Genomic DNA, 24,171 nt, shown 5'->3' on the forward strand with positions numbered 1-24,171 from the left:
AGACGTTCCAAAGAGAGGTCCACGGGCTGAGGGGGGGGGGCTGACCCCAAAAATTCTTTAGTGGGGGCCCAGTGTCATCATAGTGTTAACCCCCTCAGCACCAGAGGTAGGAGCAAAGCATTCCCCACCCCACCGGAGGAGACGAGGCTTGTGGTATCCGGTAATAATAAATCCGTATGTGGCTTTTTTCCTCCCCTGATGCCCCTCTTTCCCCCCCCTGATGCCCCTCTTTTCTAGGAGGTCAGAATGTTTGCTGGGTATGAGGGGATCGCAGGGTTCTACTGCCCTAAAAGCCCCGATAATGTGTATAGAAACAGCAGGGAACGGCTTTATAAATTAAACGGGACAAATAAACCCCATTATTCTGCTTTTTTTTCCCCAGTCCCCGTTATATTTTTATATTCGCTCGTCTTGGTCCATAACTGGTTCGTTGTTCGTTGTTTTTGGAATTCCTCTTACATCATTATTTAGCCGTTTGTCTGAAATCCCTGCCAGTTCCTCTAAACCCTGGCACGCTGGCCGTTTGCTTTTTGGACAAGGAATGTTTTTATATATAGAAAAAAAAAAAATACCCCGCAAAAAATAAAAAACAATGTGTATTAACGTGCCATTATTTACCGGGTATCATCTGTTTTTGTTGTAGAGAACATAAGTTCCTCTCCTTAAGTATGGTAACACAGACTGTTTACGCACGCTGGGTGCCAAATGGATTCGATTCCAGTTCAGAATCCGCGTGTGGAAACATTTGGGGCTCTCGCAGCGCGGCCTTCGCTAATTACAGTTCTAGATGATAACATTCAGCATACGGGGTTAACGCGTAGTCCTCATAATCCTTCGTTCTTTGTCCATTTTTTCCCCATTTTGACGTGATTTCGACGATTTATGAATCCGGGTTCCAGATTGTGCCGGGGGTTCCCTGCGCGTTTCGCTATAACAGTGATTTATTTTTTATAATTTCTCATAATCCTTCATTCTTTGTCCATTTTTCCTCATTTTTACGTGATTTCGACGATTTATGAATCCGGATTCCGGATTGTGCCGGGGGTTCCCTGCGCGTTTCGCTATAACGGTGATTTCTTTTTATAATTTCTCATAATCCTTCATTCCTTGCCAATTTTTTTCCATTTCTAAGTAATTTCGACGACTTATGATTCTGGATTCCATAGTGTGCCGGGGGTTCCCTGCGCGTTTCGCCATAACAATGATTTCTTTTTATAATTTCTCATAATCCTTCATTCTTTGCCAATTTTTCCCATTTCTAAGTAATTTCGACGACTTATGATTCCGAATTCCGGATTGTGCCGGGGGTTCCCTGCGCGTTTCGCTATAACAGATTTATTTTTATAATTTCTCATAATCCTTCATTCTTTGTCCATTTTTCCCATTTTTAAGTGATTTAGAACACTTATGATTCCGGATTCCGGATTGTGCCGGGGTTCCCTGCGCGTTTCGCCATAACAATGCTTACTTAGGAAGTTTTTTTTCTGGGGATGTTATGAAATGATCGTTATAAAAGTTATAAAAACCTCGTGTCCTCGGCTCCTTGTTGTTGCAGGATGGAGGCCTCCTGCCTGGAGTTAGCGTTAGAAGGGGAGCGCTTGTGCAAGGCGGGCGACTTCAAGGCTGGAGCCGCTTTCTTCGAAGCCGCCGTCCAGGTGGGGACTGAAGATCTGAAGACTCTCAGTGCCATCTACAGCCAGCTCGGCAACGCTTACTTCTACCTGAAGGAGTACTCCAAGGCCCTGGAATACCATAAGCATGACTTGACCTTGGCCAGGTAAGGGGTTCTGAGCGAAAGGTGGGATACCGGCCGACCCTCGAATTGAGATTTTATATAATTTAGGACACTTTTGTGGCATAAAGTTGAACATTTTCGCTGTTTTGGGGGTCTAAAGGAATGTGGCTCCTTGTATTCATCATACAATTCAAAGAAAAAAGTCCATGGAACTTCATTGTAACAATTTTACCATCAATGAAACAAATAAAATTCCCCCAAACCGTATCACCGCGGGCAACAGTGTAACCGATACGGTGCCGCATTAAAGGTTTTGGGTCTAGCTAGGCCAGTTGTGTGATTTTTGGGGTCACCGGTGGCTTTTGTTGTATAAAATAATTGGAATATAAAATAAAATGAAAAAATTAATAAATTAATTTCTAAAATAAAAAATAAATTCAAAAAAATTGGAAAATTAATTCTATTCATATTTTAGAAACATTATTGTTCATTTTTGTTAAAAAATATATAGAATCTATGTGCACGATGGTGTTATAATTCCTCACCCTATAATTGTGGGTTTTGGATGCTTTTACACGATGAGTTCGACAAAAGATAGAAGAATGCTGAATATTTGGTTAGAATTTGAGGGTTTTTATTGTCCTGAGAGCTTTTTGTTCATTTTAGGTCCATCGGAGACCGCATCGGAGAAGCTAAAGCCAGTGGAAATCTGGGGAACACCTTAAAAATCCTAGGGCAATATGATGAGGCGATCGCTTGCTGCCACCGACATCTTAATATATCCCAGGAGCAGGGAGACAAGGTATAAAAGTGTGAGACGGGTGAACAGCCTCCCAGCAGAGATGGTAGAGGGTAATACAGTGAGAGGATTAAACATGCATGGGATAGACATACGGCTCCTGAATCTAAGACGAGACCAACAACTGATTAAGGTTTGAGTCTTTACAGCAGGAGATGCGGGCGACTAGACGGGTCCATGTGTACTTGGCTCTTACCCCCTTACCTAAACCCAACCATTAACCATCGCCAAAATAATCTCCTCTGCCTGTTCCCAACGCAGGTGGGTGAAGCTCGCGCCCTGTATAACGCAGGCAATGTCTTCCATGCCCGAGGGAAGCAGCTGTCCTGGAGCATGCCTCAGATTCCCGGCGACCTCTCGGAGGAAGTCAAGGAGACCCTACAGAAAGCGACGGAGTATTACGAGTGAGTGTCTGACCCGGGGCGCCTACCCTCGTTATTGCCAGGAATCAAAGGGACCTTAGATGGCTTATTTACACCACAAATTATGATCGAAAAACCCATGGGGGGGGCTGAGTTCACTTTGAATGCTTTTGGGTAAAAATGCTCCATGTTCTCTGAGGTTGAGAAGCCGCCGGCACTTAATGGTGACTTAACTAGAAGTCCAAGATGTTGTGTCCATAGCTGGAGTCTTTGGTAGTCTAGCGGGACGAAGCAGGGTGGGAGAGCTCAAGGTCTCCATCCATTCTAAGACTCGTAGAAGAGGTCTTTTTGGGTCCTCCTACCTTTCCTCGATGTTACATAAAAGAGGCTCTCGCCGATCGCTGGTCTTAATGTTGACCTCTTTAGTCATTCGTGGACCATCATGTCTTCTTCACAGGAGGAACTTGGCTTTAGTGAAAGAGCTGGGCGACAGGGCCGCGCAGGGCCGAGCCTATGGGAACCTCGGGAACACACACTACCTCCTAGGCAATTTCAACGAGGCCATCGCCTTTCACAAGGAGGTACAGTAAACATTTAGAGCCTTTTCATAAGAAGCTTTGGACTTTGGTTTTCTGCTTAAAACACGGTGCCTACAAGAATTGTTTACCCTAAATGCCCCCCCAAAACGTAAGGTGGGCACTCGATACCATAAAGAGCTTCCAATACATCATGAGTTCTTCTAAAACACTTTAAGTGAGTTACTTCCAACACCCTGTGCTTTAAACTTCAGAAAATCCTAAAAATCCGAGTCTAGATTAACCCATTTATTTCCAGAGGCCAACAGAATGCAGGCGTTGTGAAATAGTTAGTTTAATTCCCGGGAGGTTAAAGGTTAAGCTTGTTACCTAACTTTCAAAAACCACAAAAAAATATGGGTTAAACTGTCTCGATGGCGCTGGATAATAACGCTCTCTCTCTCTCTCTGTCTCTGTCTCTGTCTCTCTCTGTCTCTCTCTCTCTCTTCTCTCTCTCTTCTCTCTCTCTCTTCTCACTCGCAGAGACTCGCCATCGCGAAAGAGTTCGGCGACAAAGCAGCGGAGCGGAGGGCATACAGCAACCTGGGGAATGCCCACATATTCCTGGGGAGATTCGACGTCTCGGCGGACTATTACAAGTAGGTTTGGAAATTAGAATGTTTCTGCTTTCTCTTCTGAATGTAACGCTTTGTGACTACGTGCGTTAGGAACATCATTCCCAGTCCTACCGACTTCCCAGAAATAACTCCTCATTCATTCTCATTTTTGCCTTCTTCCTGATTTTACAGGGAATGCTTAATTGTCATGTGACGCAACAGCAGCTGCTGATTGGTTGTTGCCATAGTATTTCTGGTTTGGACTCAGCTACAGACTATCTCTCTAGATCCCCTAAATGTAGGGCATTTACATGCAGTGTAAGATTGTTACATCGTCAGCTCTTCAGAATCTTCTTTCGGAACGTTGGAATATTGTATGTAACGAGTCGATGTGTCTGAATGTATCCGATCCGTCTCAGGCTCGATAGACAATAAAATATATTCGATGTCTGACTTAAAGTCTGACCATGACTTTTGTTTATGACCCAAAAGTTTTTTCAGCTTAAAGGGTTAATCGCGGTATAATGCCGGCAAAATTGGCTCAAGGAAAGATTGCCTCTACGGCGTATTATTGCCTCTGGTTATCAATCGATTATATGCAATAGTTTATTTTACTTTGACGGTAAATGGGCGTTTGGCCATTAATTTAGCTTTAAAAAGCTGTTAAAGCCGTTAACGATCTCTTCCGTTTCCATCGACTTAGTTACCCAAGTCTGTCTTATTATAGAGCTAATACCCCAACGCGTTTTTCTTCCCGCAGGAAGACCCTACAGCTATCGAGGCAGCTGAAGGACCAGGCGGTGGAAGCCCAAGCCTGCTATAGCCTCGGAAACACGTACACTCTCCTGCAGGACTACGAAAGGGCCATCGACTATCACTTGAAACATCTTTCCATAGCGCAAGAGCTTGGAGACCGGTGAGTTCTGGACATGGGGAGGCCGCCTAGACATTAACCCTTTCCAGTAACACATGAAGCGTGGATTTCAGGATAATACACAATGCTTTATTTTATTAGAACTCAACCAGAAACATCCTCAAAGCCATAGGGGAATCATCCTGACATTCTTAATAATTATTGTTTTAGATTAACCCTTGGTTTTGGTTTCTCCAAGTTTAATAGCTAAGCCCTGGAGCTCACAATCACTGGAGGCGCCAAACCCTTTCTCTTAGATTATCCCTAGTGGTCTCTGACCAAGGGTTCAACGTCTGATACAGCTTTCCAGACACTAGATTAACCCCTTAAGGACAAAGCCCGTACATGTATGGGCTCGAAATGCATTGTTTTCAATGGGGTTAGGGACCGCTCATTGCCCTTAAGGGGTTAATATGATTGAGCTATTATAAGCTGCCCGTGTTAAATAACTATTTATTAGGATAATTTATGTAGCCCTGGCAGGTGATAAGCAGCCCGAGGAGACCTTGGTTCCTCTAGATGCAATTCTGAAACAAGCCACTAGAGGGAGCTAAAAGACCTACTATTTAGTATACCGTACTTTCATGCAAAATAAGGAGATTTGGGGCCATAGTTAAAAACTGCTATTCTCAGTGGAGGTCATTGGTCATCTATTTCATTTAAGTAAATATGAGCCTAGTGTTAGCTTTCTGTAGTTTATACAGCTTTAAATCCATTTCATTTTAGGGTTTGCGCTAAATTCCGCTACAGTTTCGACCCTTTATTAGTCTCTTGCCCCCCCAAGTAGAAATTGACCCCTAAATTGTTTGCTCGGAGCCCCTAATACATCCCCCCGAAAGCCCTTGCCCTAACATATCCCTGCTGTATCCTTTATTAAGGACACAGGGCGCGGATTGAATAAAACCACTCACCGGACGTGATAATAAGTGATAGATCCGGGGAGCGTTATCCCCCCTGAGACCAAACGATAAAATGGAAAGGAAGGTCACGAAGACCTGAGCTGACAAATCCCATCTCTAACAAATATACAGAGATAGCCCGGAACGCGCTGGGGGCCGGCCTTGGAACGCAGGGTTATAAGAAGACGCTGACACCAAAAAAAATGTATTGAGGCTCTATGACCTTACGACGAGAATCCTTTTTTTCTATCCGGACTGTGGACATATTAATATGGAAGTCTGTTTAAATAATATATGGTGACATTATCTACCACCCTCCTCTACTGAGAAGGTAGTAGATAAGTGGAACAGCCTCCCAGATGAAGCGGTAGAGGGTAATACAGTGAGGGGATTAAACATGCATGGGATAGACATACGGCTCCGGAATCTAAGACGAGACCAACGACTGATTAAGGTTTGAGTCTTTACAGCAGGAGAAACGGGCGACTAAACGGGGTCAAATCAAGGACTTTGATTAAGAAAAGAATGCTTTTTGGGGGAGGTTGTTACTCTCCTGCGTGAACTTCTCTGGTTTAATATATAAGACCCATGTTTGCTTTCTTTTTCTTAAATACTCTAGCTTAGGTCTTATATTGTGGCCTTGGCTTTTTAGATGTTTTACACAGAGGTCAATGAGTTGGCTAAGAAACAGCCAAAATAATGTGTTTGGTTTTTTTTAAAAGAAAAGAATATTTTAGACATTTGGAATTTGGAACATATTGAATAGGAATGTTTAGTTGAAGTTGATACTTTTTATTGAGCCAATTATGTATTTCCGATAATGTGTTTTTAATAAGTTTTTGTGTTTACAGAGTGGGTGAAGGTCGGGCCTCCTGGAGTCTCGGAAATGCCTACGTTTCTTTAGGAAACCACAAGGAGGCGCTGCGCTACGCCAGCAGACACAAGGAGATATCCCGGGAGGTAAGACGCGGCCTCCTCTTCTCCAGGGGGGTTATTCACTGCCTCTTTAAATGCCCTACCCTTCAATCCTTCTTGCAGGTGGTAACCAACCTGATGGAATTTCAACGTTTTGTGCGTTCACTACTCAAAAAAATATTTGAGGCAAAAAAAAAAATATATATATATATATCCCGATTTCCAGTAGCCCAGGTTTAGAACTTCCAAACAGGCAGGCAATTTTTTTTTTTTTTTTTTTTTTAAGATTTGGGGGGAAAAAACAAAAAAAACTCATTTTTATTGAAATGTTTGTTCTATGATGTCATTTAGAGTCCAGAATAAAATGAGAAAGACGGTGAAAATATTCTTAAACTTCTTTTATGAAGTTTATAAATTTTAATATTCCCTTAAATTTTGTTATCAAAATGTGTTTTATTTTGTTTTTGTTTTTTTAAATATTGTAAAAGAGAAGCATCAGCTTTTAATATATATTTTTTTAGATTAAATTGATCAAATTTACTGTCCTGAAGTTCTATCCAGAACTTCCATCTGAAGTCGATGGAATCCAGGAAGTGAGTTACAACTTCCTGTCTGGGCTGACGTGAAGATTCCAATTGGGTATTGGCTGAACGATTATGGGAATGAAAGGAAAATTTGCATAAACATAAAAATAATATCGACGTTGGGTTGTTTTCTGCTCCAGATTCGGTTAGGTTTTATCTTGGATCGAGCGATGGTTCCCCCTTTAAGATTTTTGGTGGGAAAGCTTATTTTAGAATTAAAAGAATTTATGTAAAATTGGTGTGGGGGGGGGGAGCCCCTCCGTCCACCAGCGTTACCAGTTTCGGAAAACCACGTTATGCAACGTTCCGCCGGCGCTGTGAAACGGAGAGGTTTGGCAGGCGGCCGCGTTCCTCCTTCATTGTTTGCTTTAAAGTTCTAAAGATCTCCAAGAACAACTTTAAGGAAACGGGTTTTTGTTTGTAAAATGAGTTCATCAATTAACCCTTACATTGACTGCGTATTCCATGAGCTGATTACGTTAGATCACTGGCCCCCGGTGGCAAGGTTCATTCTTAAAAGCAAGGGTCGGTTTAATGCTCTCTTCGGCTGAGGAACGTCCAAGGGCTTGGAGGAAAGATCTTAAATTCCGGAAATATTCCGCATCGTCAGGGATCTAACGCGCTCCGGTAAACCCGGCTGCGGAGTGAGACTCTTGAACCGGTACCAGCAGCGTCTGTTCACGGCCTCTCCGCGGCCAGCTGGATATTTTCCTCCTCGCGTCCTCCGACACCCAACCACTTGCTCTATCATTACTAGATTAGGGGGCTATTCAAATCTGAACTGTTTGATAACATTTCGAGGGCACGGAATCTAATGGGGAAAAAGAGACCGCGATGGTTCTTATGTTAAAGGGACAGTCGCACGCGGAATAGTCGGTTTCCGGCATCGGTAAGGATGCCGGTCGTTTTATATTTGATGACCACTCTAGAAGGATGCTGGAGCTCGTGGACCAACGACGTAGTTCGCCCAAACATATTGTTCTCATGAAATAATATAAAGATACAATGTAACAGGTTCTTGTTCCTGTTCTTTGTGATGCTGATAAGCACAGACCCTGTGAGTTATCGGGGTCATCATCTTTGGAGACCCTTGGAGAAGAGTGAGGTCCACGAGCCAGTTGGAGAACCACAAAGTCCTCAAGTCATCTATTGACTCAATGTAATCAATGATACTTTGTATCAATTTTTTCTACTTGACCCATTCAGGCAGAAAGTTCCTCAATATCTTCTTACGTTATGATTGCAGATCGGAGACCTGAACGGCGAACTAACCGCCCGCATGAACATAGCCCAGCTGAAGTCCGCGCTAGGCATGGGCGCCAGCGAATGCGACGGGGACATGTCTCCGCCGTACGACGGCTATGAAGCTCAAGGTAGGTCCCCTGCGCATTTCACCGCTTCATTAAAGTTGTTTTTTTTTCCCACCCGCTCTGTTGAATTTAACCTCTTTTCTAAATGTACTGCTGAATGTCCAGACCCTTCCCAGAAATAATTATCTAATCCAGTACAAATTTGCTCGTTTTAATTATTTTTGCCGAGAACACTTAAATTGTCATGTGACAGATCGGCTAATGTCATGTGACAGATCGGCCTTCCGTATGGTGCGCCTTGGCAATAAAACGCAAGCCTTTTCGTATTGGCTTTCAAGGTGCAGCTAGGTAAACAGCGGCGATCCCTGCCACCGAGGCAGATTTTAACCCCTTGGGGGCTGCGAGGCTTATCCAATTGGTAGACGGGCATCTCTCTGGCTTTCAAAGTGTTAACACTCCACTGTCTCTTTTTTCCACTTGTCCAGTAAGGTAACAATTATCAGAGATACACGATAGATAACGTTACTTATAGATGTCACGGTAAAGAGGGCGCAGCAGGCCAGGCGTGGCTGCTCCTGACTCACATTCTGTAAGGGCTCTTTTGTCTGTAATCTCTAGATAAATGGCTGCGGTTACCGCGGAGGTCACATGCTCGCTAATTTGGGATGTGGAAATAGGACACGAAGCAACTAAACTAATTATATCTCACATGAGTGCAGGCAGAGGTTAATTTCCAAGCGGCAACTCGGGGAACTCAGGATATTCGCCGACCCTAATCGTCTCAGTTTTCACGGCTCAGAACATCAGCTCTCTTTTCCATTTTAAAATTTGATTTTATTCTGGATTCCTCTAGAAAACATTCCCTCCAACTCTGTATCCTTTTTCTAGAAGGTTTTCTCCTATACTGGATTCCCTCTAAAAAAAGGGATCTCTTCCAATGCTGGGTTACTCCTTTCAAACGATTCCCCCCGGATCTGGATTCTTTCTTGGCTTTCTCTATGTATAAATATAGACTGGCCGTGTCTACTCAGAATTGCAAATGGGGGTAACTGTCACCGCTACAATTCATTGAACCTTTATTTTGGGGCGAATTTTAGATCTGTGATATGAAAATCAACACAAAATATGCAATTTTAGTAAATTTGACCTAAAAACGTAAAAAAAATGTAATGCTTTCTTATAATATAGAAAATTAATTAAAAAAAAAGCCTCCTAAAGCATTACTATTTGTAATTATATATATATATGGGATGTCAGGGCCGTTAGAGAATTATTTTGCCTCCTGTGACTTAACGTCGCCGTGTAAGTCCCTTAAAACCCGGGGTTGTTGTCATGTGCTGATAGTCTTGGCTGCTTCTACATTAATGACTTCATTCCAAAGCCTTTCCTTTCCTTCGGTTTCCAAGTTCCGCGTTGCCCTCAACACAGGTGCGGTGCGTGGTGAATACAGGGTGTGTATGCGTACGTGTGTGTGTATGGGAGATATGCTCGCGGTACGCCCCAGGGCAGAATATCAATGTCTAAATTGTAGGTTTTTTGCTAAGTTCTGGGGGGCGTGAGATGTTCCGGATCGTCAGGGAAAAGGTTACGGTTACGGCGGAGCCATGGCTGAAAATAGAGGTAATTTCATATTTGTTGCCTTAATTTCACCATTTTGCCCACTGCATGCTTAGAGCTCCAGGTTCCCCGATAGATTCCTGCCCCGGGTAAAACTTTTTTTTTCTGGATTTGAGTGGTTTTTTGGGGGGGGGGTTTCTTCTTGTTAATTTTTTATTTTTAAAATGCAAACATAGGAACTAGTTTTGGGCTGACTACTGGAAATCTTTGTATTTACTGAGAGGTTGATAGATAAATAGAACAGCCTCCCAGCAGAGGTGGTAGAGGGTAATACAGTGAGGGGATTAAACATGCATGGGATAGGCATACGGCTCCTGAATCTAAGACGAGACCGACGACTGATTAAGGTTTGAGTCTTTACAGCAGGAGAAACGGGAGACTAGATGGGGGCCGGATGGGGCCGATCTGCCGGCAGGTTCTGGGTTTCTTAAGCAGAATAAGACACACAGATGGTGCAAAAGATCAATTTGTTTTGGTTCAGATTCAGTCCTTATTTATACAAATAACCTTTTTTTACATGTTTTATTTGACCTAAAAATCTGTTTTATTGCTGAAATGATTATCTGCATCCCGGGAGGTATCGATTAAACACGCGGACAGCCCCGATCGGCAGGACTCAACATCTCCTGATCAAAGCAGACTAGAAAGCCGGCAGGATGCACATAGATCTTCAGAGAGATCTCATTAGATCTGCAGATTACCTCTGCCGGGGGACGGAAAAGGGACTCGTCACCTAAACTACGCATTACGGGAGACTCCGTGAAGTTAATTCAGGACAACCAAGAGTATCACGGAGCTCAGTCACCGCGTACCCAACCAGCCTTATCTAGGACTGTGAGGCATGCGCTGCTTGATAAACCCCCCCGTTGGCTGCTGGCAACGAGCCTCACAGAGAGGAATCCATGCCAGAACGGTCAAAATAGAGAGAATTGCCCCGATTCAGGCTTTAATTTTTCATTTTTCTGTTCCCTTTTGGCCCATTTGTTTTCATACAACAAATTACGTTTCCCCGCCCATTCGATTCTGATGAAAATGTGCCAACATTCACTCTCATTCGCTCATTCACTCTCTCTCCAAATGTTTTGCTACCTTCGCTGCCGAGCGCTTCTCTTCTTGTATCTTTTTATCTTTCATCCTCTGTCTTCGTCCTCAACTCCCCAGATATGAGATGGAATGAACTTCCGCCAAAAGTGACATCCTCTCCCCCAATCATCCAGCCATTTTCGGTGGAAGTTCACCTTAGGGCACAGTGACGCAGACGAAGACAGAAGACGGAGAGATGAAAGAGAGAAGATAGAAGGCGAAGAAAACGAAGATACGGAAAGCAGGAGTGGCAGAGGAAGTAGGGAAACATTTAGAGAGGTGTGAGAGCGAGCGTGAACGAGAGTGTGAATGAATGAAAGTGAGAGTGAGTGAGTGAAAGGGCTTCGTGGGGAGTCTGACCTCATTTTGTGGCTTCAAGCAAATCGCCTAATTTGCCAAAATTCAGTAAATTTGCGTTTCATATGGATCGGAAGCACCATTCCTAGTTATACTCAATGTCCCTAACAAGAATTCCTTAATCATGTACAATGTTCTCTGATTGTTAATTTTTTGCCAGGGACACTTAATTGTCACATGGTATAAAAGCAGGCGGAGCATCCAAACTCCTTCCGCTAATTAGGAAACCACGTGTGCAAACTAAAAAAAACCAAAAAACTGCCCAACGAAGGGGTTAATTTGCTTACAGAGCTTAACAGTCAGAGAACGTCTTAGATCCGGGGTATAAATGTCACGTCGATACGGGAAGAAAAAGCAGAATATATTCAAAATATAAACACGGACGAGACAGGAATAGAAGGAGAAAGGAAGCGAGCTGTGACGGGGGAGGAATAAGACAGATCGAGAGGCTGAAATGGGGAAAAATGCTACGATTTGGAGAATGCTAAAATTTTTAACCCTACACTGGCCATGGGTAACTTACTTGTGTACATATATATATATATACCGTAATAGCTATTAGTATTATCATTATTATTACTATTGTTTATTATTATTATCATGATTATTGTTTTTATTGTTTTTATTTTTATTATTATTTTTATCATTATTATTGGTTTTATTATTTTTATTTTTATTATTATTTTTATCATTATTGTTTTTATTATTATTATCATTATTGTTTTTATTTTTATTATTATTATTATCATGATTATTATTTATTATTATTTTTATCATGATTATTGTTATTTTTATTATTATTATCATGATTATTATTTATTATTATTATTTGTATCATGATTATTAATAAGCAGCCGACTTTAAATACTTTCCAAGGTTACGCCCCCCCCAGCGAGTAACGAGTAAGAACGCTGCTCTTATTGATAGGAATTCATGGTTTTTGGGTCTTTTTTTGTAAGCATTGGTAAGCGGGACGACAAGAAATACAATTCCTGGAGCATGGAAGGTAACCTAAGAGCATCGCCTTAAATCACTCGCTGGCGTTTCCATGGATCGATGCTGGGATAAAACACGCCATTACTTTCCTATATCACAGCGTATTGATTTGGCCGGGAGGCGCATTATAAACTCAATTTTGCTTTCCTAATTACTTTTTTTTTTTATATCAATAGATGAGACCCTTTTGATCAGAAATAAAAGCTGAATAATGGAATTTATATATATATTTATTTAAAACAAAAACTCTGCAAATAAAGCAAAAATTTTAACATTTGTAAAAAAAAAAAATCCCTATTCATGTAAAAGGGTAAAAAACTATCAGGTCTGACGCGTTTTACGTGTTTTTTGTAAAGGATTTAATAAAGCGTCGGCGAAACGCTGAAAAAAATATCTCCAGCTATCATCACTTTTTGGGCAAATGCCCCTTTTGCCCAATTGTTACTGTGCCCCTCATTGGATTTAATGGGGAGAAGCCTAAAAGCCCCCAATAGGGCAAGCTATAGCAGAGCGCATTTCACCCCGGAGCCCGTTATAATTCCATCTATTCACTAAAATCAGAAACTAGTAGGGACTTAAGACTCCCAGATCCCAGAAGCTTCACCCCTGCCACACTCCCCCCCCGAACAAAAGTGCCCCTCTTTGGGTGAGTATTTTGCCGGCCCACACGGACATCGCCAGCCGAGCTCTCGCGTTAATTATTGATTCCGCTCGGAGGGCGTTGTGATAACCGCGCTCTGCCGGCCGCCAACCCAGTTTCTTGGGAAAATAAATAAATGCCCCACGATGTCCACACAATTAAAATAATTCAGATAAGATAAAGAAGGAATTAGTCTTCGCCTTAATACACTCTGTAATTAGTATTATCGGGAATGCCTGCGCAATGCGCTCTCCGCTACCGGTTTAGGGTTTGAGATAAGAGCGCGGCGGGGGAGGGGAGGGGAGGCAGGTTGAGCCAAGTTCGTAAGCTTATATTTATATCATAAGAGTCCAGGAACAAGATGCAATAATCACCAGTCTATCCGGGGGGGGGGGCGTTTGGACCGCGACAGATACCACTTTTTAAAAAACTGTTACAGAAAGAGATTCGGCCCCCATTCGGCCCCCGTCTATTCGCCCGTTTCTCCTGCTGTAAAGACTCAAACCTTAATCAGTCGTTGGTCTCGTCTTAGGTTCAGGAGCCGTATGTCTATCCCATGCATGTTTAATACCCTCACTGTATTACCCTCTACCACCTCTGCTGGGAGTCTGCTCCATTTATATAGATTCAGGAGCCGTATGTCTATCCCATGCATGCACGGTATTGGACACATTGATCGAAATTTGATTTTATGAGGCTTTTACTAAAATTACATTTTCTGGACCCCCTTTCCCATCTAAAGTGTTTGAACGCCTCACCAGTCCTCTTCACTTCTTTAGGAACGTTGGGACTTTTCTACTGGGTTGACCTTCGGTCGGCCACCGAATCCCAACGCCAACATCCCGCTCTCTTCTTTCCTTTTCTTGGTCCTCCTTCCAGACATTTCCATTTGGGTTCTAGAAGATATGAATGGGAGGTGATGCTTCCCACCCCCCCCCCCCCCCCCGCCCCGTAATCTGTCTTTGGTTAATACGTTTCCACTGATTTATTTGAGTTTTAATTAGGTCTACAGCTTCCGAGAGCCCCTCGTTACAGCCATAGGTTATTAATCTGCTTTCCTTGTTCCTCTCCTACCTCTCAAAGATAGCAATGTGTCTCCTTTATTGCATTTATTATTTTTATTATTATTATTATTATTTGGATTATTATCATTATTATTCTTAAATAAATAATTAAATAATAATGATAATAAAATCAGAAAAATATAATAATAATAATAATAATATGAAGGGTACTCTTTGTTTTCCACAACAAAAACATGAGATCTGGGTTTGTATAATTTGCTAAATAGCCCAGACTGGATGGTTTTGGCCAAACTCATTCTCTGTAAAGCACTGAGTAGACTGCTAGTAATGAAGCCAAATGAGAAGAAAGGACTCGTGTTCTGGACAAGTGCATTACCCCGGCAGAAGCTTTGAACTTAAAGCTCTCTCCAGCTCCGGGGATCAATGACCATGAGAGGCCGGAGGGCAATTAGTGTCGGCGGATGGCGCAAATGCTCCGTTAATGGTATTCGGAAGCGTTCCTAGGGTGGGAATTCAGCTCTCGCAACTGTTGCGCAATACAGTAACTCTTTCTGGATCGCGAGGGTATGCCGCGTGCTGGTTTGGAGGGTCTCGCGCCATTTTCCCGACGTATACAAAGAAATGTCACAAGTTTATACCTTGGGTAATTTAATTTTTTTTATACGCGTCCCTGATCCAAAAACCCAACATGGGATGGGGAGACCTCAAGTCAATCCAGACAGAAAGCCCACCAGCTCATCAGACATCTTTTTTTTCCCCAAGGGCTGTCTATTGAGCAGATCACGTCGTAGAATAGTGAAGAAGCCCCAAAAATTGTGTCTGGAATTTTTTTAGACCCCTCCATAATCTTGGTGGGTCTCCATACAAACGCTCCATGAGGAACCTTCTCCACGGCCAAGGAGAACGGTGGTCTTCTGACAGCCGCGTCGCGCACCCCGGAGACTCGGGGATAGATATTTGACGATCGGGGATAATGGCCGCACTTTAACACGCGGAGTCGGCTCGCTTTCTGGAAACGCCCTGAGAGCCGACAGACTCCTAGACTTCCAGCCAATTCCTCCAAGTGAGTTTTCAGAGATCAGAGTGAAACCTAAAAGACAGAGAGAGCATTTAGAAATACCCCTGAGGTTTTCCGTTCGCCGGCTCTGAGCTGGCAGTCATGCCGATAAATATTTTAAGGAGGGTAGGGGGGGGGGTAGGATGAATTGCAGAGTATCCAAAATACAATTTAGCTTCAGACACTGCTGAGAGCTGAGCTTGGAAGGTGGGCCATCTTCTTCTCCGACGACCATCGATGGTCCACCAATGATCAAACCGGTGGCTTAGAGGGGCATGCTTTATCATACGACAGACACCATCGCCATTAGAGCATTCATGGATTAGGAGTGGTAAGTTTTATATTTAAGATGTAATACTTTCTTCTGAAAGGGTGGTAGATAATTGGAACGGCCTCCCAGCAGAAGTGGTAGAGGGTAATACAGTGAGGGTATTAAACATGCATGGGATAGACATATGGCTCCTGAATCTAAGCCGAGACCAACGACTGATTTGAGTCTTTACAGCAGGAGAAACGGGCGACTAGACGGGGGCCGAATGGGGGCCGATCTCCTGACAGGTTCTATGTTTCTTTGCCGAGAACCACAACTCCCATGATGCATCGCAAACCCAATAACACATCACCCCCACCCCAGCCAAGTGCTATATTACTGTTGATTTATATAGTGCCTTCGTATTCAGTGGTGATGTACAAAAAAAAAAAAAGACTTGTTTTTAAATCTTATTTGCGGGAAATATTTCCCAACATTTTCATAGAAATTAAATCAGATTTGTGATTTTCCGTCGGCAGTGATGCGGATTTTTTGTATGTACGAGGATCGGCGTCATCATCTTGTTTCATATACTTTTATTTTCCAGGTGCCAGACCCAAGAGGGCGCCGCGCTTCAGTATGGACAGCTTGGAGTTAATAAAGTTTCCAGCAGAGAAGGTAAAGATACCTCTATACCAGATGTGTTACTTTTTCCACCCCATCAAATTCTAATCAGCAAATGGCTTTAATCTTATCAGCCATACAAATAAGACACTGGGTGACATTGAAAGGGTTAACGGATGCTTTTGATGAAAATCGAAGGTTTCTGATACATTTTGGTTTCCTTTTTTTACGCAAACAGGACCAGAACAGCGACGGCCACGCGATTGGCGTCAGAAAGGACTTCACGAGTAAACCTTCGAGGAGTAAAAAGTACAGGGACGGGCAGCTCCCCACAGAGAGAAGAGCTCAGGACGCCGGCCCCGCGGACCCCGGTGACGTCAGAGTCCAGATGCCCCACCTGGTAAGGACTACGACTTTTACACTGAGATAAATCACTCCTTGAGCCCTGACAAAAGTTACATCGACGGCAGACTGAGGGCCTAGAACAAAACCCATCATTTATACCCACCTGGAGGGTTGTGATTGGGCGCCGGAGTATGATGTCATAAACAAATGCCAAGTGGGAGGAAACCATTACTGTAATGGGGGGCCTTCTGGATAAAAAATGGCAATATTAAGGTTTCTTGGGTGGCAGGATGTCAGGCAAATCTTTAAAGGAATTAAAATTAAAAATACGTTTTCATAAATATTAGGTTGTATTTTTTGGGGGGAATAGTTATAGATTTTACCCCATAATATAATGTTTTCAGGCAGCTGCATATCAGCCGTTTGTATGATTCTCGCTCTGTTATCTGATCCCCGATCTACTAAACCCCCGACTCCTTATCATACTGCCTGTGGGGAACAATAGAATGGCTCAGTCTTAGTTATAAAGCAGGACTCTTAGACTAATGAAAGTCTATGGAGGAACGGACTTCATTAGCATTGCCATAAAGTATCCAGGTCTGCAGATAAAGGGAGTTTATTGGAACAAAATGAGATAAAACCAGTTTTTGTCACCAACTGGCATTACTGTATACAGTGCTAGGGGTTATATTACTGTATACAGCGCTGGGGGTTATATTACTGTATACAGCGCTGGGGGTTATATTACTGTATACAGTGCTAGGGGTTATATTACTGTATACAGCGCTGGGGGGTTGTATTACTGTATACAGCGCTGGGGGGTTATTACTGTATACAGCACTGGGGGGGTTATATTACTGTATACAGCGCTGGGGGGTTATATTATTGTATACAGCACTGGGGGGGTTATATTACTGTATACAGCGCTGGGGGGTTATATTATTGTATACAGCACTGGGGGGTTATATTACTGTATACAGCGCTGGGGGTTATATTACTGTATACAGCGCTGGGGGGTTATATTACTGTATACAGCGCTGGGGGGTTATATTACTGTATACAGCGCTGGGGGTTATATTACTGTATACAGTGCGGGGGGTTATATTACTGTATACAGTGCAGGGGGTTATATTACTGTATACAGCGCTGGGGTTATATTACTGTATACAGCGCAGGGGAGTTATATTACTGTATACAGCGCTGGGGGTTATATTACTGTATACAGCGCTGGGGGTTATATTACTGTATACAGCGCTGGGGGTTATATTACTGTATACAGCGCTGGGGGTTATATTACTGTATAGAGCGCTGGGGGTTATATTACTGTATACAGTGCGGGGGGTTATATTACTGTATACAGCGCTGGGGGGTTATATTACTGTATACAGCGCTGGGGGTTATTACTGTATACAGCGCTGGGGGTTATATTACTGCATACAGCGCTGGGGGGGTTATTACTTTATACAGTGTTTGGGTTTATGTTCATGAATTCCATCGCTTGCTGTAAACACGTTAAGTAATGTTCTAATAGTGATTCCATTACCATGGCAACCGGTGCATTCAGTGGGAAGAGTCTCTTGGTTGCCATGGTTATAAGACCACTTTTCAAACTTAGATTAACCCACAGAGCGTTGGGGGAAGTTTACAGGTGATATTTTGATACGATGCATGTTTTGCATTTTGGACGGAACGTTGTGTACTTAGAATATATATAAAAAATCTTCGTCTCCGAGAGGATTTGATGACTTTGGCAGAATCCGAGGTTTGGCCGGAGATATTTTTGTTTTGAAACGGCCTCTCTGTTAGGACATCAACGGAAACGGGGAGGCTCTGAGTAGCAATTTTGTGCATTTTATAAACCAGTAGGTGTTTGTTTTTTACGTGAGATGCGTCCCTCGCTCTAGATGCCAATCCTGGATTTCCGCTTCTATCCCCCCCCCCCAAATCCTTGTCTGACCTCAGGCCTTCTTTAAAAAAAATTAGCTTGGAACATATTTATATTAAAACATGTGCTACAATCTTAAAGATTCAAGTTTGTATCAATAATTGTATTTACGGAAAAAAAAATCCTGCAAAAAAAAAAAAAGAAAATACAAAATACTAAATACATCTTTAGTGTTTAATACAAAGAAAAAAAAGCATCTAATTTGTCTTTACATGTCAGAAACATAAAAAAAAAAGTTTTTTTTCCGCAAATAGGCCCCATTCGGCCCAATCTAGTCAGCCCGTTTCAGGAGCCCATATGCTTATCCCATACATGTTTAAATTCCCTCACTGTATTACCACTTCTGCTGGGAGGCTGTTCCACTTCTCTCCTACCTCCTCAGTAGAATGTTGATAAATATTAATATGAATTCCATTAACCTCACAGTGGCTTATGACTGTTTCCTGAACTTTCTAAATCTATAATGAATGCTTATCGTGGGTTAATTCTTATGATAATTGTGCGCATGGATACTATATACGTGCCATACGGTATTTATTCTTCTACGTTGGGTGCTATGGTGATTTTCTGGTGTTTCAAGCTAATTTGAAATTCCAGCGTAACCCTGTTATACATTTGTATAAAAATAATATGTTCTTTGTTTTGTTTGATTGCAAGAATTTCGTTTGTGCAGAATTCAGAAACTGTTATTCTCCACTTTATTTCATTTTGGTTTTTTTTATTTTATTTATTTTTTTGTCGTAATCTGTCACAAACAAGAGGAACGCAGCTGCGAGGTCTGCGAAGGAATGAGCTGTGCGTTCAGGCGTGGAATAGCAAATTAAAAGCAACAGTAATTGCGGGGTTAAACGGTGTGAGCGAAAATAATGCCCCATTAAGTATTCGCTGAACTTCTGTGGAGTTTCCGAGGCCCGGTGTCGGATTAGTTTAATGAAGACACGGATCGGGATAATCCGCCATGGCGCTTATTAAAAGGGATTTCTTGTGCCACTGACTTTGACGAGCTTTAACCCCTTAAGGACAATGGGCGGTCCCTAAACCCCTTGAAAACAATGCATTTTGAGCCCGTACATGTACGGCCTTTGTCATTAAGGGGTTAATGAACACCTTATTTAATTACCTGAAACACACCGGGACCTGGAGACGTAGCCAATGGTTATGAGACAATAAAGCCTACTTCTTATCTGCGTTTACAAACGAGGAAACAAAACATTCCGTTTGTGTTTAATTAGATTTTAGAATTACTGCTGTTTGCGCGGGTCTCGGACGGAGAAGGGATTTTGGAAGGGCCTCAAAAAGCTTCTTTTTTTTATGGAACAATATAATGTGTTGGTGTAAAATGTTGCAGTTGGTCTAAGTGGTTAGATTAGAGACTGTGGTGGGGTTAGTGAACGTTCTCTTTTATAGCCTCTGTTTTGGGGTAAGAAAAGCCAAAAAATGGGCGCAATTTTTTTTTTTTATATAGGAGTATGTAAGTTGGTTACTTTGCTAATAAAACCATTATAAACCAACTCTTTGGTGTATTTGGATAGGGAGATAATAATATAAAGGCAACAGAGGGCTGCCTCTGGACTCACAAAGAGGCATCACTCAAGAGAGGAAAAACCCCCAGAAAGGGATACCTTTCTGGAGAATACGCTTTAACTTTTACCCGTTTACATGACTATTGCTCTGAGAATCCTCCAGCGAGGAGCCCCTGAGCATTCCACAGTAGGACCGTAAATTATGGGCGTAACATAATAATTGTTACAAAATCAGCTTTATTATCAGGAATATGTAAATGGCTTGTACTTTCCACCATAATGTCCCTGTTTATTTGTAATTCTTTCTTGTCTAGCTATGGCCCAGGTGTTGTTATATTGGAAGGGCAGTTAGAGTACTATCCAGGTGTGCATTGCGTGTGTTGTCAATATATCTTGTGCTGATGTAATTGCGGGAAAAATGTATCTTGGAATGGTGCAGTTAACTCATTGTTGCCCTGTATACATCATAATCATAGAATATATATATATATATATATATATATATAATATATATTCACAATGTATATATGTATGTAATATCAATTTCTTCTTTTTCATTTGTAAATAGATCATTTATCTCAATGTGTCTGTTGTACTCCTCCTATGTGCCATCTGTGAAAGCTCCCTGGATAATATAAATAGCTCTGCGCTAGAATTAAAAAAAAAAATGGTATAAATCTCATAGTATATTATAATTGAGGGAATATTGCGTGACCTGCATGATCGGTCGGTCATTAGTCTCAGATGTCACTTTTTTCTTCCTTAAAAAGACCAGACAGTGTCTTGAAAAATATAGTTTTCCCCAAAATGTGTCGCTTTAAAGAGGGCAGATACATAATAACCAGTTATTGAGCTACCTGGATACTTTCTGCAGTCACTTATCTTAACTCTTTAATGCCCCATAACAAAGATTCTACTGTAACGATTGGCTGATGGTGGCAGCCATATGGTCTTTATGAAAGCCGTGGCTTGTCAGGAGGTAAGGATATTCTTAATGAAGCCACCTGTATTCAAGCAGGGATTCCAGCTGTGATAAAGCAGGGAGAAAAGCACCAATCGGGATGCTGACATATAATTTAATCATAGTAGAATAGGAAAGAGTGGGCATCAGACTGAGAATCTGCCCATTCACCCAGAGACAATGAGATTGGGGTGAAATCCCTGAGAATCGGCTCGTGTGTCCTGAGACCTTGGGACTAGGGTAAAAACTGAAATTGATGGCTGAAAAGAACTATTAGGATCATCTCATCTGCCCCAATTTCTCATGAAATCTAAATTAGACTACTTTTTCCAAGACACGAGCTACTCTCTCAATATGTCGGCCATTGTCTTATATGCGCTTCTTTTAGGAAATAAGGTTTGGTGGAATAACAGACAGCGAATGCCTTTCACTTAAACCTTCAGTCGCCCTTTGCCCCCCCCGTTTCCCGTGGCGTTGCTCTTAGAAAGGCAGTCAAATCAATCAAATCACAACCTCGCAAACCGCATTCAGGAGCCCCTCTAAGGAGACGCTCACGGCATCCCCCAAACCACACAATTAATCTCAGACTCCACTGCGGCCATTCCAACCTTGGATGATAAGCGCCGCTGGGGGGCCACAGGTCAAACTCAAAGACGTATGCAATATGATGGCTAATCATAAGTGTATTTAAATAAAGAAACATATTAGCCGTGCGCGGCTCACCCTTCCGGCTCTTAAAAGAAACTACTATTTTGAAAATAATTCTGTTTTATTTTCTCTGGATCTCTCTTCCTCCTGACTCTCATGGCTTCTCAGTCTTCATGTGCATAGAATTCCGTGGTACATCGATAGAAATGTATATTTTTTGTATCACACTCTGCAAAAAACCCAATGTGAATCGGAAAAGAGTTAAAGCTATTTTTTTTTATTAATATTATCTGATTAAAAATATTACTGTGTACAGCGCTGGGGGGGTTATATTACTGTATACAGCGCTGGGGGGGTTATATTACTGTATACAACGCTGGGGGGGTTATATTACTGTATACAGCACTGGGGGTTATATTACTGTATACAGCGCTGGGGGTTATATTACTGTATACAGTGCTGGGGGTTATATTACTGTATACAGTGCTGGTGGTTATATTACTGTATACAGCGCTGGGGGGTTATATTACTGTATACAGCGCTGGGGGGTTATATTACTGTATACAGCGCTGGGGGGGTTATTACTGTATACAGTGCTGGGGGGTTATGCTCAAGGATAAAAAAAATATTGTTTCAATGGGGCTCCCCTTTATTTTTTGTAAAGCTGTCACATTAAGACCCTGTCTGTGCCCAGGAGGAGGGTGACCTTGACCTTGAAGCAATGACCCCTCCTTGGTTTATTTATCTCTTTAAATACAATTGCTGCAAAAAAAAAAAGGAGAAATAATAAAAGTGTAAATGAACACTTTGTCCGCTCTGATAAAGCTGTCAAGATACGGAAACAATATAACCTTCAAACGTTTGGCCGTAATCTGGGGCTCATAGGAAGTTAAAAGACTGTTTATTTAAATGGAAAAACATAACGTCAGTGCTTGCTATGTTAATGTTGTAAAAATGACAAAGATGATAAGAGGAACAGCCTCCCAGCAGAAGTGGTAGAGGCTAATACAGCAAGGGAATTTAAACATGCATGGGATAGACATACGGCTCCTGAATCTAAGACGAGACCAACGACTGATTAAGGTTTTAGCCTTTACTCCCATACATTGTGTTAACCTCTACCACTTCTGCTGGGAGGCTGTTCCCCTTATCCACTTGGTAAAGTAAAACTTCCTTACCTTACATTTATGTAATGATAATGAGAGGATTCTTGGCGCCCTTGTATTTTTTTTTTAGCTTTGACTTTGTGAATCCGGTAACAGTTCTGAATGTAATTGGCGTCTAATGAATTTATTAGCCGCGGTCGGCTCCGAGAAATTCCCTGCTCCCCGCCGATAAGCCCGTCATTTATTGAATTATTTTTTTTTATGCTCGTCGTAATAAAGCGCCCCGTGTTTTGTTAAAGGCTTTTGTTTTTCTGCCACCTGGGTACATAGAGAGAGGGTAACACAACAATCCCGTCCTTGGGCGTTCATTTATCATGAGCCATCGTTGACAACGGCCTGTTGGATCTTTAGAGCCGGGGCAACCTCGATGCTTCAAGCCATGAACCAACACCAAGTCCCAGATGGGGCCACGTCGAGCTAACGGTGTTGGCTTCATTAACCCTATCATGCCACGATTCATCGCCAAGCTCCATCTCTGCTCATAAAGCCGAGGAACTCTCTTATTTACCTTTGTCTTTAATAACCTTCACGTTCCTCGCCAGCGATGGTGACATCTCGTCAACTTTTCGCCCAGAAAATTCCCAAATTTCTACGCCGATGATTTTTTTTTTTGACAAGAAATAATGATCTAGAAACAAAAAAAAAAAGACAGACGGAGAAGATTTATCAAAGAACTAAATTTGGAGCAATCGCCATGGAAACAAATACAATCTTTCCAGCGATTTGTTCCAAATTTAGAATTTTGACCCAGAATTGCTCTGGTTTGGCCTCGATTAAATTGGCCTGATCCAGTTTGGAATGAGTTCCTAGGAGTGTATTTATAGAAGAAAAAGAACCAGGATGAATAATGATCTAATTTATATTATTCCGGTTATTTATAACCATACAGCGGACGCAATAGGGAGAGCATTGTTACTAATATCCTTTATTAATTAGGAAATAAAAGAAAATAAACGTAAAATTCCATTTCCATTGATATTTACAATTTTTAAATATAAAAAGTAAAAGGTATTAAAGAGGAGAACAACCATTTATAGAAAATCTGGAATTAATCTACTAATCTCATAGTGCCTGTGGGAAACATTAGAATGGCTCAGTCTTAATCACCCAGCTGACTCTGACACCGACACTGATACATATTAATAAAAACATAATTAAACGATCTTGATCATTCGCTCAAAAAAAGGCCGTCCCCCAATTTATTCACCAATTAGAAAAGAGGTTGTAAAAATTGGAGTGATACAAAGTAACCAGCCAGTTACAGACAACAGATCGGTCATAAAAC

General features: G+C 42.0%; 1 protein-coding gene across 2 annotated transcripts in view; it reads left to right on the forward strand.

Moving 5' to 3' along the window:
* The window catches only part of GPSM1 (G protein signaling modulator 1), a 54,320-nt gene that overhangs the window by 11,003 nt on the left and 19,146 nt on the right, over positions 1–24,171 (forward strand). For both annotated transcript variants that reach the window (XM_053473061.1, XM_053473060.1), the window contains exons 2-11: positions 1,556–1,777; positions 2,402–2,537; positions 2,796–2,938; positions 3,354–3,477; positions 3,955–4,070; positions 4,789–4,944; positions 6,692–6,800; positions 8,586–8,712; positions 16,282–16,352; positions 16,537–16,698. In XM_053473061.1, the coding sequence (XP_053329036.1) occupies positions 1,556–1,777; positions 2,402–2,537; positions 2,796–2,938; positions 3,354–3,477; positions 3,955–4,070; positions 4,789–4,944; positions 6,692–6,800; positions 8,586–8,712; positions 16,282–16,352; positions 16,537–16,698 (1,366 nt within the window). The remainder of the gene's footprint in view (positions 1–1,555; positions 1,778–2,401; positions 2,538–2,795; positions 2,939–3,353; positions 3,478–3,954; positions 4,071–4,788; positions 4,945–6,691; positions 6,801–8,585; positions 8,713–16,281; positions 16,353–16,536; positions 16,699–24,171) is intronic.

This window comes from Spea bombifrons, chromosome 8 (assembly GCF_027358695.1).
Source record: "Spea bombifrons isolate aSpeBom1 chromosome 8, aSpeBom1.2.pri, whole genome shotgun sequence".
Classification (NCBI taxonomy): Eukaryota; Metazoa; Chordata; class Amphibia; order Anura; family Pelobatidae; genus Spea; species Spea bombifrons.